This window comes from Cynocephalus volans, chromosome 8, assembly GCF_027409185.1.
Source record: "Cynocephalus volans isolate mCynVol1 chromosome 8, mCynVol1.pri, whole genome shotgun sequence".
Lineage (NCBI taxonomy): Eukaryota > Metazoa > Chordata > Mammalia > Dermoptera > Cynocephalidae > Cynocephalus > Cynocephalus volans.
In genome coordinates, this window is record NC_084467.1 from 19,997,761 (window position 1) to 20,016,430 (window position 18,670).

The window sequence follows — 18,670 nt, forward strand, 5'->3', positions numbered from 1 at the left end:
GGCTCACTTGGGAGAGTGTGGTGCTGATAACACCAAGGCCACAGGTTCAGACCCCATATAGGGATGGCTGGTTAGCTCACTGGGTGAGCATGGTGCTGACAACACCAAATCAAGGGTTAAGTTCCCCTTACTGGTCATCTTTTAAAAAAAAATTTTTTTTTCCTCAGTGGTCAATTTAAGAATATTTTAAGTGTGAAAAAATTAAAAATTTAGGCAGAGAAAAGGTGAAAACAGTCATTTCCACCACCATGACACAAATCACTGTCAAAATTTTGTTGTATTTTCTTCTCATCAGCTAATTTTATATAGTTGTGGCTATAGTGTTCATCTAGTTTTTTAAAAATAGATTTTAATTTTTAGAGCACGTTTAGGTTCACAGAAAAATTGAGAGGAAGGTACAGAGATTTTCCATATGCCCCCTGCCCCCACAGGTGCATAACCTGCCCAACTATCAATATCCCCCACCAGATGGGTACATTTGTTACACTGATGAACCTACAATGACACATCAGTATCACCCAAAGTCCACAGTTTATATTAGGGTTCACTCTTGGTGTTATACATTCTATGGGTTTGGACAACTTTATAATGACATATATTCACCATTATAGTAGCATACAGAGTAGTTTCGCTGCCCTAAAAATCCTATGTGCTCTGCCTATCCATCTCTCCCTTGCCCCTAATCCCCAGCAAGCACTGATCTTTTTGTTGTTTTGCCTTTTCCAGAATGTCATATAGTTCAAATCATGTTGTGTGTAGCCTTTTCAGGATGGCTTTTTTCACTTAGTAATATGCATTTAAGTTTCTTCCATGTCTTTTCATGGCTTGATAGCTCATTTTTTTTTAGTGCTGAGTAATATTCCATTGTCTGAGTGTGCCACAGTTTATTTATCCATTTACATACTGAAGGACATCTTGATTGCTTCTAAGGTTTGGCAATTATGAGTAAAGCTGCTGTAAACATATGTTTATAGGTTTTCGTGTGGACATAAGTTTTGAATTCCTTTGGATATTCAGGGGGTTCAATTGCTGGATCATATGAGTATGTTTAGTTTTGTAAGAAACTGCCAAACTATATTCCAAAGTGGCTGTACCATTTTGAATTCCCACCAGCAATGAATGAGAGTTCTTATTGCTCCGTATTCTGGTCAGCACTTGGTGTTGTCAGTGTTCCAGTATTTAGCCACTCTAATAGGTGTTTAGTGGTATTTCATTGTTGTTTTAATTTGCATTTCCCTGATGACGTATGATGTTGCATCTTTTCATATGGTTACTTGCCATTTGTTTATCTTCTTTGGTCATGTGTCTGTTAAAGTCTTTGGCCCATGTTTTAATTGAGCTGTTTGTTTTCTTATTGTTGAGTTTTAAGAGTTCTTTGTATATTTTGGATAACAGTCTTATATCAGATGTCTTTTGCAAATATTTTCTCCCTGTCTAAGGCTTGTCTTTTTATTCTCTTGACTGGGTTTTTTACAACAGCAGAAATTTTTGATTTTAATGAAGTCTAGTTTATCAATTCTCTCTTTCATAGATAGTGCCTGTAGAGTTGTATGTGTATTATTGTGCTCTGGGTTTTTTTTCACTTAAATTATATCAAAATCATTTTCCCAATGTGGCCTAACCTTCATTTTCATGTGGTATGGAATATTCTGTAGCAGGTCTATGCAGTCTATTCAGCATTCATGCGATAAGGCAGATCAGGGTCCTGAACTGCTGTCCTGAAGTTTCAAGGCTTGCAAGCAGAGGGCTTAACAATTTTGTTTGCATTTGACACAAAACTCCCTCTCAAAACAGCCCAAGACTGTGGAGTTTCTTGTTGGTGATTGTTGCTTCTTTCAGTTTCCAGGTTAAGGGAGAAAATTTAAAACTTTGAGTTAACAAAATATAAAGTGATCCATATTCTGTAGAAATGTTCAAGCAAAAGTCTCTTCTCGGTTTATTTCCATATCACTGCCTTTTTTTGAATCTAAAACAGAAGATTCGTCTTTTTCATTTTACTGTTTATTTCTAATATGATATTAACTCTTTAATGTAGTTGAATCATGTCTGGTGTGAAGAGTCATAAAGAAAAAGTTTCCACAGTTTGCTTAGTATAGTAGCACTTAACAAAACTGAGTAGAATTTAGAAATGATGATTATTTTTCTGCAACTGGAAGAGATCTAAGAGGCATCCAGACCAGCCTCCCCTAGCCCTGTCTTTTTTATCAGTGAAGTAAAAACAAGCCCGAGAAGATGAAGTGGCTGGTACAGTTGACCCAGCTAAAGTGGCAGTGCCAGGGCAAGAGATGAGGTTTCTTGATCTCTGCCCTTTTTGTTATACCATGCTGCTTTAAAAAAGTTTATCAACCTGCTTTATTTTTCTGCTTCATATTTTTGTCTTTGTGTTTTTGCTTGTTTTAAATACAAATATAACTAATGTTGGCTGAAGGATTAGCAACAGAGCTAGATTTATGATCTCATGGCTAAAATCTTTTGAAGAAATAATTACAATCTCAGGATTCATTTATTTTCCTTTCTACTAGAGAGATGCTATTCTAAGTGTAAAAATTCTTGCTTTTGCCAAAGATACTAGGGCATACTTATCTTTGAACAGAAGGGGGCCAGCTACTTATACCATTGAAAGCTTACATGATCTGTGAGAATTCAACTCCGGTTAGGGCTAGCTTGGGAATAGTCTGGCCAGACAGCCTAGAGCTACCCAGCATGAGATATGCCCTTTATTTCTGTGGTAGGCTTAGCTTGGCAGCTGCAGACCTAAACCCCTGTTCTATGGAAGACTTAAGACCCGGGATGTAACCATCAACTTACCCTGCAGAGAGGCCACTATTGACTGTGTTCCTCTTTTTGCTTGGAAGGCCTGGAGTCCTGGGGTGTGGACTTTGCCATAATGGTAAGTTCCTAAAAATTTTGAAGCCATGGAAAGGAGAAGAGCCTTTTCTAATGGAGAAAATGGAAGTCTGGGTAAAGTTGTACCATACTGAATACACTCTTTTTTTCCTCTCTGAATTCATTTGGTTATTTTAGGCACACCAGAATGTTATTACTTATAACTTGGTTTGCTCCTACAATTAGTTCTGTTTGTTTGGAGACTTGAGAACCTGGGGGGAAAACATCTCTCAGTATTTTTCTAGGAATCTAAGCAACTAGTGGCCCTGCTTCAGAGGAGAGGGAGTAATAGAGAAGCACTTTCAGAAATTTTAAATCATTCACTTACTCTGAGAAGTGTTTAACTTACATTCATATCCAGGAACTAACTTGCATTACCAGATCTGGATCTTAGAGAAATATTCTTAGAGCATATAGATTGATAACAACATAATTTGTAAATAGGCTTTATAATGTTCTAGACCATCAGTGAGTATGTTGAAAAGTATTGGGTTATAGTAGACTGTAATATGAGTATTTGTGACTCATCCCTTTCTAGTTTAAGCTGGTTAGTGAGCAAAATGTCATTGCACTTTATTCCACTTTATAGCCCACATAAACCTTGTATTTTTGTTTAATTATTTTAGGTTTCTCCTAAAAAAGCAGATGAAGATAGCAAAAGCTTAAAACAGCTACCTTTCCCCTTTGACTAGACCTTACTAGTGGCACAGATTGATCAAATGTGGATTGACTAGCAGTTCACACACTTTCATACTTCTGAATTTAATCTTTCTTCCAGATACCAGCATTTAAGATTGCTGTGTAACCTCTGAGTTTTATATGGCTCCTAGTGTGTGTGATCTCGCTGTTTGGGAAAAAACAGAAGGAGGTGGTTTACAGCACTTCCTGTTTTTCATTTCCCCATGTTGTAAGATGTCTACATACAATTAAAAATGTTATATCCATTGAAAAGAAAGGACCATATTTTAAAATACTGATTTTTAATAATCAGTGGATTCAGTATGATTTGGTGTAAATAACTGAAACAGAGCAAAGTGAAGAGAGAATCCAAGAAGCCCCTATTTGTGATCCTAGAGAAGAATTTTTTTTTTTTTTTTTTTTACAGCTAGCTTGTGTGGGGATCCAAACCCTTGACCTTGATGTTCTAATATCGCTCTCTCTTCAACTGAGCTAACCAGTTAGGCCTTAGAGAAACATTTCAAAGCAACAAAGAAAATTTGGGGCTATATTAGTCTGTTTCTGTTGCTTATAACAATATCTGAAACTGGGTAATTTATAAAGGAATGTAATTTATTTCTTACAGTTTCAGAGACTGGGAAATCCAAAGTCCAGGGAACACATCTGGTGAGGGCCTTTTTCTTGGTAGTGCCTCTCTACAGCAACTCAAGGGTATCACATGGGGAGAATGGGCTGAGCAAGAGATACCTAACCATCTAACTTTTTTTCCAATATTTAGCCATCAGAACCATGCCCATTACTCCACAAATGGATCAATCGTTCACAAGTACACAGTCCTCACAATCCAGTCACCTCTTAAAGGCCACCCTCTTAACACTGTTACAATGGAGGTTAAGCTTCAATGAGTTTTGGGGGGTCATTCAATCCACAACAGGAGCTAATGCTATTTACTAGAACAAAAAGACCCCAGTTCTCACTAATGTCCATCTTTACATCTTTCCTTGTCCCTCGTAGGGAATTAGATTGGGACAGGGTTAGGAGTCGGTGAGGCTAGCTCCTAGTTCCAGGGGCAAAGAAGAAAGGTCCTGCTTCCAAGTTGCAACAGAAGGGGGAGAAGAAGATTCAGAGCATGTAGCCCAAGATGGTAGGCGCAAAGAAAGAGCAGAATCCAAAGCTAAGACCTGACTATTGGGAGGAAGAAAGACAGAACAGTCAGTTCTAGAGATAAAGCCTATGAGTATTTCCTGTATTGGTTACCCAGAAGGAGACATTTTATGGGCCATTCCAGCCCTCCTCCAAGACCCTGAAAAGTCTTAAATGGGGAATCATGGTAGTTAAGTAGGGAAAATAAAGAATTCTCTTGAAAGGAGGAAGCCCATTATTTACTTTTAATTTCTAAAATTTTTTTATTTTTAAATTTTAATTTATTCTTAATTGTAGTAATATAGTTACATAGTTCAAAAAATCAAGCAATACTACAAGGCTTACAAAGAAAAACAGCAAACATGCCCTGTATGTCTCAACTCAGAGACAGCTACTTTCACATCTTTTAATCAGTTTATTTGGGTGTTTACATCCATATTTCTATTTTTTTTTTTGAATCATAATTGATTATGCATATTTTGGGGATTCAGTGTTGACATATGTTGATCATATCAATATTACTAGTATGTATATTGTTACAAATTGTACTTTATGCCCCTTGTCTAATCTCTCCCTATCCCCCTCTAGGAAGCACATTTTAAAAGAAGGTAATGAAACAAAGCCAAGATTGATTGTTAAAGGGGGCATGTGTGTAGCAAAATAGATTATATATAGTATGAATCCATTAAAAAATATGGGTAGATATATTTCTCATGTACACAGAAAATTACTTGAAATAATATATACCAGGTAGTCAACTGTTATTTGGTTATAGGGGACATTTACTTCTCTCATTGTTTATTTCTGTGTGGTTTGAGTTTTTACAGCAGACATATTATATCCATAATAGAATGTAAGCTCAACAAGGATAGGGACCTCATTTTCTCCGCCATCCAGTACACAGAGTAGATACTCCATAAATACTTGTTGAATTAATGAATATTACCTTTGTGCAGGGAAAATATTAGAAAGAGAGAAGGAAAAAAGATAAGGGCTAGTAATTTTGTCACAGTGTAACTCACAGGCTTTTAAATTTAGAAAACCTAGATATTACATTAGACTGGGCTGAGGCCTAGACATCCAGCGTCAAACCATTTGTTGTTTTTGAGGAGGTTGTTATTCATTTTATTTCTAAAAAATAGTTTTTCTGGGCCGGCCTGTGGCTCACTCGGGAGAGTGCGGTGCTGATAACACCAAGGCCACGGGTTCGGATCCCATATAGGGATGGCCGGTTTGCTCACTGGGTGAGCGTGGTGCTGACACCACCAAGTCAAGGGTTAAGATCCCCTTACCGGTCATCTTTAAAAAAAAAAAAAAAATAGTTTTTCTACTCCAAACACCTTTTCTTAGTATTTCCCAGGAAGTTTTAAAATTCAGTACTCTGTCAATACTTTTTCCCAAGGCTTTTCAGGAGGTGCAAGAATTTCTGAAAATTACAAGGGAAAAGGGGAATAAAATCCTCCAAGGGACTGCTGTCAAAAAAGCCCTTTGCTCTAGCAGTGGGTTGTTTGTGCTTCAGGGCCAAGGATTCTGGGTACAAGCTGCATCTCATCCAAGAACATGGAAGAAATCTTAGTTTGCCTGTGTTTTATTCATCTTTCCTGGTAGGCTCCCCCCATTCCCCTCCCCACCCCCAGATTATTCTCTTGGTCTTTGTGGTAGCTGGTGAAATAGCTCAGATCCCACATTTTCTGTTCCAGCCTTCCCTCCAAGGAATCCTCCAGGTTAGAATATGTGTTTGACTGCTTATGTATTATCTCCTGTGCTAGGGAAAGAATGGTACATTTGTTTGTTCTCTTTTGTATTTGAATGCATTTTGCCTGTGTATCAAGAATAGTTGGCAGAAGAAGATCTGACCTTGGGAGAGAGTGATTTGGGTTTCAGGGGCTTTCCCCTGCCTGGCTGCTTTCCCTACATGTGCTACCTGCACACCAAGGTGCTAACGAACTTGCAGCAGCATGACTTGCTTGACCCGCCATGAGTGATGGCTACCAGAGCAGGCCTCTCTGCTCTATGGGGCGCATAATAATTTATTTGCAACGGTATCATTTCTAGCTGAGAGGTAAAATTGTAGCAAAAATATATAAAATTCTAGAATAAGAACCATGAAAACTGGGCACTTAGAAGTTCTAATTAGACTAGATTAAATATGTTGGATGGATATAGATGCTACTAAATTATATGGAAATAATTAAATGGAACAAAATAAGTAGAGCCATATGTCTATTTACTAGGTTTAGTGAGTTTTCTGTTTGTGGAAACATGTTTTTGATTTAGGTTTCTTTAGCAGTATGTCTGAGCAGATATACTCATGCTATACATTGTCAGACCTGATTTATTTTCATTTTCTGCTGTGCTCAGAATATTTTAGGTATGTTTAGTTTTACTTGATTAACCCTGTTTATATTAATTTACAATAGTTGGAGTCTATTTTAACCATTGCAGGGATTTAAAACTATAATATTTTGGGGTGTAAATATGGTAATAAAGCCATGATATTTTATACTTAAATAGGGCTATTTTGTGACTTGAAAGCCATATGGCATTTTAGAAACTAGGCATAAATGAAGTTAAGCAAGGAATTTACCCAATGCCTCCATATCCAGGTGATCAAACAGGAAGATGATTATGTTGTGTAGATGAATAAACTGTGAAATAACATGTAAGTTATTTGGGGGGAGGGTCCACGTAAGAAACAGTTTTATGTTGAGTCCTGAGAGCTTATTCTATCAAAACAGTGATTTTGAGGTAGACTGAAATTTTCCTCATTAGAATTGGGAAGGAACTACTACAAAACCTTGAAAGGCTTTGTGTTAAATTCTGAGTTAGTACCTCTGCTAGCACATAATGAATTGTTGTTTTCAGCTGAGGGGATTAAGGGTAGATTCCCTGAAGGGGAGGTAACCCCAAGGAAAAGGAACCATGTTCTTCAAAAACTTCTCATGCTGTCATTCAGAAACTGGCTGTTTGTATACTCTGCCAGTGTGGGCGTATTTCAGGCTTTGAAAATCTCTTGGAGACCTCTTAGATCTTTTCTTCAAGCCAGCTGGGACTCTCAGGATTAAAACAAGTTTTGTTTTCTTTTTTATAGGAAGAATGACAGTTCTCATCTATCATAAGGTACATTTCACCTTTCTTGTTAGTGTTCCAATAGATTCAAAACAGAAACACAAAATAAAAAACTGGAAAGGACCCTTGTCCCTACTCCCCGCTTCCACCCTACTCCTACCTCCACCCTACCCTCACCTCTACCCCACCCTACCCCTCCCCCCCCACCCCCTGCTGGTTCTTGAGCAAGTATTGTGGACTCAGACTCCTGTAATGGGACAGGACACAGGAACCAGTGGGGCAGGCTAGGGGGAGCATTCTGGGGTCTAGTGTGTTCCTCATTTGCATTCAGTACTGTAACCAGCACCTGGGAGTTTGGGAGCTTAAACCCTTCCAGAGGGGGCAGCCAGTTGTTACCATAGGGGATGGCATGCCCAGTGTTGCCAAATCTGATATTTTGAAGAGATGCTGAAAATAGTTATGTTTATATATAATATCCCAGTTTAAAAATATTTTTTTTACATCAACATATTTATGGGCCAGATTGGCTTGCCAGTTTGCAACCTCTGCTCCTGACCTTTCCTGTTACGCTTGTATTTTGCTCCTTCCCTCCCCTTGGCCCCACCAATCAAAACTTAACTATCCTATGGCAAGGACTTTTCTGTTAGGGAATATCTGGTAAATCCCATGACCTAATCTACCATCTATTAATGGGACCTTTTTGCCTTCTCTCCTTCAGTTTTCCTGTGCTCCTGGAAAACAGGCACATGTAGACAGTCCTTCCCCAGAGTCAAAGGTCACCCCCGTTACTGTTGAATCCCTACATCTAACTATGAGGCTTTCAGACCCCGTCAAGATATTTTTCTACTTTGTTCTTGGGTCAAAATACACCAAAACATAGGATGTGGGCCCTGGTTATTCACAGACTTTACATGTGCACTGATTTAGAATCTGGACCTCTCAGTACCATCCCTTGTAGTATGTGTGGTACAGTCTAGCCCATGTCAGAGCAATGCCTGCTCTCTTGTGGCCAGTGTTATGTGTAGCCGAGAGATCTTTCCAGAGAACCAGAACAAGACAATAGGCATAGCTCTAGAATCTAGATTTAGAAAAATTGTTTTAATAGGAACTGATGAATAGGAAGTAGTTGATGTAGATTTAGGAACTGATGCATTATGTACTTTAGAAAGTTAAGTTCCCCTTTTTTGGAGTGACTTAAAAAGTTTATAAAGTAAAAGAGCTGGATTTTCCCAAGGGCTTTCAGGTTACACTGAAACTGGCCTGTGACATGGGCAAATCTAAGAGTAACAGTGAATACTGAACAGCCATGGAAAGTTGAACAACCTCCTCTTTATAATAACTTTTCTCCTATTTATAAAATAATTAAAATGTTAAAAATAACTAATGCGTATTTATTACATCTGATTTTGAATATGAAGAGATAACTACTATTTATCTTCTCAGCATTTTTTATCTTGTATATACATATTCTCTTTACTAAACTGAGCTCATACTATGTATAGTGTTTTGTAACTTGTGTTTTCTACTGACTATATCATGAGCATTCTCTCAATGTCATTGAATATTCTTCCTCCATGATTTTTTAATTATTTAATTTTTTATAGCAGACACATGAATATACTATACTATAATTTATTTAGACAATCTTCTGTTGAATGTTTAAGTACTTCTGATTTTTTTATTACAACATATACCCTTTTACATAAATTTTTGTGTATATCTCCAATTGCTGCATCAACAGATATGAACATTTTAAAGACTTTAATACATACTATCAAATCTGACCACATTTCTTTGAAGACTTTATTAAAAATAGTAGTTCTTGGTACTCATATCTTTATTCTTAAAGAACTTCAAGAAGTCAGTACCCTATTTCCCTATATCACCAGTTGTGTGAAAGTCTCTACAGTTTTTTTCTCTCTTTGTATTTCTTAAGGAATATTAATGTGTTTGCCTTTTGTGTTTGACAGATTATGGTACAGAGACATAAGACACTTTGTAATATGGTTTCACCTAATAATCAGGTCATCAGGCTATCGGTTATTTTTGGACACTTGTGTCTGGTAAGCAATTGTAGTCACCACAAAAGAGACCTGAGGCAGCTTCATGTCACTATCTCAAAAGCTGCAGTTTATAGAATATACCAGAGCAGCTTCAAGTCGGAGTAGGCCTCACTTAAGATGGGATACATCTACCATATATATACTTAGAATACATTTATTTCTGTGAATGACCCATGCTGCCTGTCCTGTTGGTATGAATGACATGGAAAGGAAGGGTGGGGAGGGAGTTGGTACAGAGAGTAATTGGTATTTCTTCTGGGGACAGAGCTTTGATTTATGAGCTCAGCTTTTTGCACCGACAGCTGTGTGGTCCCTAAACAAGTCTTGTCTTGTATGATTAATGTGTACCAGGGGAACTCCTAATGGAATTAGGTACTTATCAAGATGAAGCAGTTGCTCTTCATTCATTCTTTTCATGTGTACTTTCCTTCTTCATAAGCAAATGCCCATTTACCCCTGTCTTCTTCAGCCACTGTTTAAATTTAAAATCTGATGGCCAGCTGTAGATAGTTTCCAGAATCTCATATGTCATAACACTGACCCGGCTCTATCTTCTGAGCATTCAGGAGATGAACACAGAGTGAGGATTAGTGTCATGATCTATAAGGATTGGGAGGAACTTTAGAAATACAGTGCCAGCTTTAATTTATAGCACAGTTAGTCCCTGGCTTTAAAGAACTTATAATGTTGTTAGAAATAAGGTACATGCACAGGAAGTGATTAAATACTAGAACAATACAAAAAAGCAAAAAACCAGCACAGGGCAATGGTTTAGTGCCACACATGAAGCACCAGTAGTGAGGTCATTAGGGTTTCAGAATGAGAGGGAACTTTGGGCACTTCATGCTGGACAGTTTGTTTAATTTTTGTTGTTTTATTAACTGGGCCTTGAAGAATGGGAGAGACTGAACGATGGAGGCCATTCCTCCCAAGGGGATGGTATAATTACAGGCAGAACATGTCTGACAACAAAGAGTGAGTCATTTGGCTGTTGTGAGGGGTTTGTTAGAAAACCTACCTTTCAGTCACATTGCTATATAACTTGGAGATGACTTTCTGAAGCCCCTTCTCTTACAGAGCAAGCAGCAGGGTAAGCTCTGTGTTGCAGAGCCTAGAGCATCTCTGTCATTAGCTCTTTAGAGTTCAGAGATAACCTGCAAAGGCAAAGCTCCTCATCTTCCCGATGGGCTCGTGGGGTCCAGCCAGCAGCCCACAGATATATTCACTTAGCTAGTTTTCTGTAGTGGTATGGGCTGTGACTCATAGAGTATTTGGGGAGGCTAGTCATCCCTAGGTGAAGTCCTGTCTGAGAAAAGGTCTGCCTCTTTTTCCCAGGACTTGCTTCCTGGGGAAATTTACTGCCCTAGTGCCTTAAACTTCCCCTGTGTTCTCAGTCAGGCTTCATAAAACCGTGAAGTTATTGGCATTATCCACTGGAGATTTTTAAACTTTCAATAAAGTCGTAGTGGTGTGGGTTTTAATTTAAGTAATTTACAAAATAATATAAGAATTACAAACATTTAGACGTAGTATCTCCCTACCTTTTCAGATACTTAAAGACAATAGTCATCTCAACTAAGAGCTGACACTTGAATACTATACTTTGTTTTATTAGTGAGTATTCTTCCAGATTCTGAAAGATATTTTTCCTATTTAGCCTGCCCGAAAGGCTAGCATTTGAACTTCATTCTTTTGGTCAGTTAGGAGATTACCACTTAATTAAAATGTAAAATCTTTTCCTCTTAAAATTAAATAATTATCAATCGTTTACATTAGTAAGGTTAGTTGGGTAAGATTAGGGAGAAGATGAGATATAATTAAGGTCTGGAATGGGTAAGAGGGATCTGCAACTTTGATTTTGCTTTGAAGTCAGCTCAGCATCTGATCTAGGAACCTGAGGAAGTGCTGCTAGAGATGGGTTTCAACTCTTGCCTGTGAGTTAAGTAATAAGCAAGGATCAGAGGTAGCTTCACAGCTTCTTTAGAGTTAAGTGCTATCTTTTAAAATTATCAGGCTAGGAAAGTTGCCTGGTGGACCTAATATGTAACAGTTTAGAACCTCGGTTTGTACAATTGGGCAAAAATGGACATATTTATCATACACATAGACTCCATCTTTGCCACGGGCCCTGTCTGTGTCCATAGTGGTGATGCCATTAGGCAGGCCTTTGTAATGATGAAAACTGTTTCCACAGGAGTTAAGCAAGCAAGAAGTGCTTTCCTGGCCAAGAATTCCTAATGTTTGGTTAAGATGTGTCTGGCCCAGTTTTTTTTGATGAGGTTGTAGCTCTCCTGGAAGAAAATTCCCTTTTATCACTTAAAATTTCATAGTGTAGGGAAGAGAGTGGGGACTTAGCTCTAATAAAAGGGTGAGCTTGTGAGTTAATTTTTTCCTCCTTTATTTTGATTCCTGTTTACTGAAATTAGTTTCAAGGGTTATAAACTATTACTTTTGCTTCACTTTCTTCCTGACCACTTGCTTCTAATTTAGGTTTCAGTTAATGACATTTTAATAAAATCTCATGAATACATTTGAAGATTTTGCATTAACCTCGTAACACCATTTAATCAGAACTTCTTGGTACTTCACACTAATAAATTATATCTGCATTTTGCCTAGGAATTATTGACCCTCAGCACCAAAGGGTTAAGTATGCCATTAAGACAAGTAGTAGTTATCTCTTTAATAAATGCCCCTAGCACTTGACTGGCTTGATTCAGTTCAATTTACTAATTCACATAATTCTTTTAAAACTCATGGCATACATTTTTCTATTAAGCAAATGCAAAAAATTGAGATATATCTTAGAAAATAGGATCCATACAGTGGATTATTATGCAGGAATTTTTTTTTTTAAAGATGACTGGTAAGGGGATCTTAACCCTTGAGTTGGTGTTGTCAGCACCACGCTCTCCCAAGTGAGCCACGGGCAGGCCCTATGCAGAAATTGTTCTATGGAGAATTTCTAATAGTTTGGGAAGGTGCTTAGGATATGTAAGCTGTATATGTGGTGTTCTCACCAATATAAAATGTTTTTCTTTTGTGAAAAAATAGAAAAAAGACTACATCAAGCAGCACACCAAATGCAAAGTGAGTGGTTCTATTTGGATGAGAGAGGACTATGAGTTATTTACATTTTTATTCTTTATACTTTTCTGTTGTTTATTCAGTTTTTAATACTGACTGGGTATTACATTTGAAATAAAAAATCCAATATGGGGTTGTAAATCATTCTACTGCCTACCTCAGTAAGTATTTGAAATATATAGTGGACATTCCAGGTAAAATTAATGCTTTCTGTAGAGAGGCAATGAAAAATTGCCCATCATAAGTTTTAAATATTACTGAGAATTTTGCCATTTAGCACTTTAAGTTATCTTTCATGTTAGTAGGCAATGTTCCTGTAGAACAGTCAGTGTTTCTTAAACTGGGAATGCAGGTGTTAACTCATAGGTTTGCTGTAACAGTTTGGACAATAATTCAGTTTTATGAAATTAATGGTAGTAGTTATGAAAATCCTGAAGCATTTTAGTTCTATGTCCTGTGAGATTAAGTCAGTCTTATTTTTTAAATAAACCTTTTCTTCTCAAAGTATACATGCACAACAGTGCACAAATCTTAAGTGCACAATTTATGAATTTTCACAAAACAAACATACTCTTGTAACCACTTCATTTTACTTTTGTTGTATTGTGTCTTTGACAAAATTTTCATAGAAGTTTCACAGTAAAAAAATGCTGTTTAGTGTTCTGTGGTCTCCAGAAATTATATTCTAGATATTTTGCACATTTTAGCCTCATAACTAGAAATGGGTTTCAGCTCTTGGATTTTTACATTTTTCAAGGAACTCTAAAATTTCATTTAAAATAAATATTGTTATTCTTAGTTTGTGGTAGGAAAATTGGCCTTTAAAGATGAAAAGAAAGCAGTAACTACAGAATTATTGACATCTGGCCTCTACAGATTTCATTTTTCTTTCATTCTCAACTGTGGCACGTTTTGCCCCAGTGGGCTGGTTGTGTGGAACTTGACCCCCGTGCATCTGCATGTGATACAGCCTAGTTTGCTAATCTGAAGAAGAAAATCAGCAGTGGTCTGTAAATGTGTCAGGCTTAGAAATCCTAGACCAAACTGTGAGAAACTTTAGAGATCATCAGCCTCAGATGAGAAAACTGAGGCCTGGAAGGTTACATGCCTTGCCCAGGGTCACGGAGTTGGCACCAGAGTTGAGTCTAGAATCCTGACCCTAAACCCATTACTACCATACTAAGTCCCTATTCTCATCCTAAAAACTTACGCTTTCTACTAAAAATGCGATCCTCAGACTGTGAATTCATCTTCTCAAGAAAGATAACTACCTAACACATTTTTCAGCGAAACTTCTTAATGAGGATAACCTGACAACATTGACCTGTTTTGGAATGTATCCTTTGAGTTACTTCAGGTGAATGAGGAACAGTGTGGCGATGGTATAAATGCGGATCTGTACATAATTGTTCAGAGCAGTTCTGAGAGTACATTCAACTGGAATAACCCTGGCGATAGGCAAAGTGTGGAGTGATGCTGACTTGTGAGCGAGCCTTCCCTGGGGAGCAAGCTGTGTCAGGAGAGCCAGCAGTGCTTCTGAAACACAAGGTTTCTAGGTCATGCTCCCAAGCACTGGACAGGAGGACTGGCTCCTGCACCTGCAAGATGACCATCACCATCTTATGATTTGGGGGTTTTGAGATTTTTTTTTTTAAGTTGCTTAAAGGTAGATAGTTAAATAAAGTTGCTCTTTGGTTTTAGCAACATGTATTAAGTATTAATCAAAGCATGGATCACAGTGGTAGGCCCTGAAGATTTAGTGCTTAATAAAACATGTCTATAAGGACTTAGACTGTGGAGCTGATAGTTCCAAAGAGAGATCACCGTTACCCTGTAGAAATCTTGGTTCTGTTGGTATGCTGGATTAGTGACATGCCCAAAAGTCTTGTCACAGCAAACTTTTCCCTACTGTGAACTTTTATTCTGATGGAAAAGGTTATCTTCTAAGTCTCATGTGGTAGCCATCCTTGGCCTGACCTTCAGTGCCTCTCTCCACAGTCCTGTTTGCCAGACCCATTTTATCTTTTCCTATCCAGTACAAGCCTTCCTCAGAGGCCAGATTGATTGCTTGCTTCCAAATGTCTATGGCTGTTTCTGTCTCTGAGTTTTTGAGCATGTTTTCTCCCTCATTTAAAATGTCCCCTCATCCCCTTCTACTTTTCCAAATACTGCCCAACTTTCAGGGCCCAACACAATTCCCATATTCTCTGCAAAGCCTTTCCCGGTCTTCTCGCTGCAGAACTCATGTAGCACACCTGTACCATACTATGGATGATGTAGTTACAGTTTGACCTAGTGGTGAAGAGAATGGACTCTGGAGCCAGACTGCCTCAGTGCCCTTGGGCTGCAACTTTCCCTAGCCTAGATTTTTCCCTCTGTAAAAATGGGAGTAATAACTGCATTTAGCCCATAGTTGTGCAGATTAAATGAGTTCATACCATTAAAGCCTATAGAACAATGCCTGTCACATAAGTTCTCATTAAATAGTAGCTGTCATTATTATTATTATTATTTTTTGTCTTTGTTGTGACTGGTAAGGGGATCAACCCTTGGCTTGGTGTCGTCCGCACCGCGCTCAGCCAGTGAGCGCACCGGCCATCCCTATATAGGATCTGAACCCGCGGCGGGAGCACCGCTGCGCTCCCAAGCGCTGCACTCTCCCAAGTGCGCCACGGGGCCAGCCCAGTAGCTGTTATTATTATTATTATTATTCGTTCTAGCATGTTACTTAATCATGGCCTGCTTAGTGTTATTGCTTAATCATTTTAATTATATATTTTTTGGCCCCTAATGAAATTGTAAAGTCCTCTCATGAAGAAAGGGACTTGCTTTTTACACTTTTTGTTGACCTTTTTCAGTACTACAAGTGCACATATAGGTCCCCAATATATCACTTAAAATGAAACTATTGTTGTATTACAGAAAATGGAACAGGAGTAAGGAATTCAAGAGAAAAGATAGGCTTCAGTACATAGGTGGAGTTTTCTTATGATGCTTAGAGCATGTAATTTGTTCCTTTTCTCATTGTTGTTGAGTCTAATGAGCTCTTCTGCCACAATCAACAGAAGTGTGAACATCATTTTTTTAAAAAATTTATTATGAATATTCATGAGATACAAAGCTGATTGTCCCCCCTCCTGCCCATAATGTGAGAGCCAGATTCATATGGGGGGGCATACCCATTACCAGAAATTACTTTTGTACCATTTGTCCCCACCCAATTATCCCCCAACTTCCCCCCCCACTCCAATTTGTAGCGCTAGGAATGTTCCCTCCCTATGTTGGATCACGGTACTACTGTGGTCTTTCTTTCCTTCCTTCCTTTCTCTCTTAGTTCCCACATATGAGTGAGTACATGCAGTATTTATCCCTCAGTGCTTTGCTTGTTTCACTCAACGTTTCTTCAAGTTCATTCATGTTGTTGCAAATAGGAGTATTTCATTCTTTTTTATGGCAGAGTAGTATTCCATAGTGTATATATACCACAGTGTCCTTATCTAATCATCTATTAATGGACATTTAGGTTGGTTCCATATCTTGGCTATTGTAAACAGAGCTGCAATAAACACGGGAGTGCGAACATCATTTAGCAAGGACATTAGCAATTTCAGGAAGTTCTCACACAGTTTTCTTCTAGGCCCATGGTGGGAGGGAATCTCAGTAGATTCTAATCTATCAGAATCTCTTTTTTCTCCCCTATGGCTGGTGGGTAAGGGGAGGGGATCTGAAAACCTTGACTTTGGTGTTACAACACCTCACTCTAACCAACCAAGCTAACCAGCCAGAGCCTATCAGGATATCTTAAAGCAGTAACTGTTGGGTCATGAGCTGGTTGTTTTAACATACCTCCCTTGCCAAGGGGCATGGAAAAGTTACCAGTGGGGAGGGGATCTTAGCTTTCAGCTATCCTCTCTACCTTCCCCTCCTCCTTTATTAACAGCTCAGATACTCCCAAGCACCATCTTCACCTGTCAGTGTTCACAAACATTTGGGAGAAATCAAAGTTACCCCTTAGTGGGAAGAGGTGGAGACCCAGGCACAATCACTCAATAAAATTAAGCAGATTGCAGACAGGAGTCCTCATAATGGCAGGAGCTGCCATCAGAGTCCTCTGCTATCTACCCAGCAGTCTCTCACAGAGTCCAGTGGGTGCCCTCTCCCAGATGGAAATGTTGTGTTTCTCCTTCTCCTAGGCTGGAACAAGATATTAAAAAGTTAAAGGCTGACCTGCAGGCCAGCAGGCAAGTGGAACAAGAGCTCCGCAGTCAGATCAGCTCCCTCTCAAGCACCGAGCGAGGGATCCGCTCAGAAATGGGCCAGCTCCGGCAGGAGAATGAGCTGCTGCAGAACAAGTACGTGCACCTTCTGGGCCTTTGACCATGAACCAAGTAGCCTCACTGTTTCTCTTGCTTCCTGGGGTTGAAGCACAAGATTTGTGGTGACAAAGGGACCTAGTTGAGAGAATTTTAAATAAAATGTTTAAAATATTTAATTTAGTACCAGATATTCAACATGTATATAAAATAAATACTTATTTTGTTGTAACAAAATAGTTTACTAATATTACTATTTTGTTTTTTCTCATTTAATAACTTCTTCTCAGTTTAAAATGGTTATGGAGCTTTTGTGATAATATGTTATGACCAATGTTTCTGGTGGTTCTAGCATTGATATGTAGAGAACATCCCAATGATAAACTTCACTGCATGTTGTTAAGTAAAGCCAGGGCTAGTGGTAGGCAGGAAAGGGACTAGAGCTGGAATTTCTATCTGAAATTAAGCATCCTGTGACTCTCAGTGATTTTGGGATACTCTGAGAAAACATCCCAGAGCTGGAAAGGAAAGGCTGCAGTAGGCTGCAGCATAATCATATTCAGGAAAAGAAAGACCTTCCTCTCCTTGCTTCAGTTTCAGTGGGACGTCAGTGGTTCTTCGGTTGGACTGAATGAAGTTCTTTCAAGGTGCTCTAGGACACTAGAATTAGTTCTGCAATTATCTTCCCCTATGTTACAAACTTGTTTTATCCTATTTTCTCAACTACCTTCTGTAGATCACTTGACAGAGCAAAGGCCAGGTCAGATTCTTTGTCTCGTAAGGCAACTTGTTTATTAATGTTTAGGAATTATTAAATAATAATGACAATGTGTTTTCCCTCGGCACTTATGATTTGCTGTTCAAACCTCCTGTTTACTTAGACTTAAAATGATAAAGAAAAGCCATGTTTCTCAAGCTTTTATAGTGGGCATTCCTAATTGTAAGACTGTATGACAATTTTTTCCATATAGGTTACATAATGCTGTGCAAATGAAGCAAAAAGACAAGCAGAATATCAGCCAGTTGGAGAAAAAGCTAAAAGCTGAGCAGGAAGCCCGAAGTTTTGTAGAAAAGCAGTTAATGGAGGAGAAAAAAAGGAAGAAGTTAGAAGAAGCCACTGCTGCCCGGGCTGTTGCATTTGCTGCTGCATCTAGGTATGTCCATGTCACCTGAGTGTTAATTCAAGGTTGGCTTTCCTTGTACCAAGACATGGGAATTTGATGCCTTGGGCAGGATTGGACATACAAAAGTCATGCACAGATGGATTGCTTTTAAGTACTGTTTTATTCACTAGTTTAAACTTCATCTGTGACCATTTGCCTTGTCTTATAACAACTTCATGCCTCAGTGACATCATCTATAAAATGGGATGAGGGAACCACTATGCCTGCCATACCTGGGAGGCAAAAGACATAAAGTTCATGAAAAGTT

The 18,670-nt window shown here is 38.5% G+C and overlaps 1 protein-coding gene across 1 annotated transcript in view; it reads left to right on the plus strand.

Moving 5' to 3' along the window:
* The window catches only part of MACO1 (macoilin 1), a 58,607-nt gene that overhangs the window by 29,434 nt on the left and 10,503 nt on the right, over positions 1 to 18,670 (plus strand). The window contains exons 8-9 of the mRNA XM_063106194.1: positions 17,120 to 17,278; positions 18,211 to 18,393. Coding sequence (XP_062962264.1) covers positions 17,120 to 17,278; positions 18,211 to 18,393 — 342 coding nt within the window. The remainder of the gene's footprint in view (positions 1 to 17,119; positions 17,279 to 18,210; positions 18,394 to 18,670) is intronic.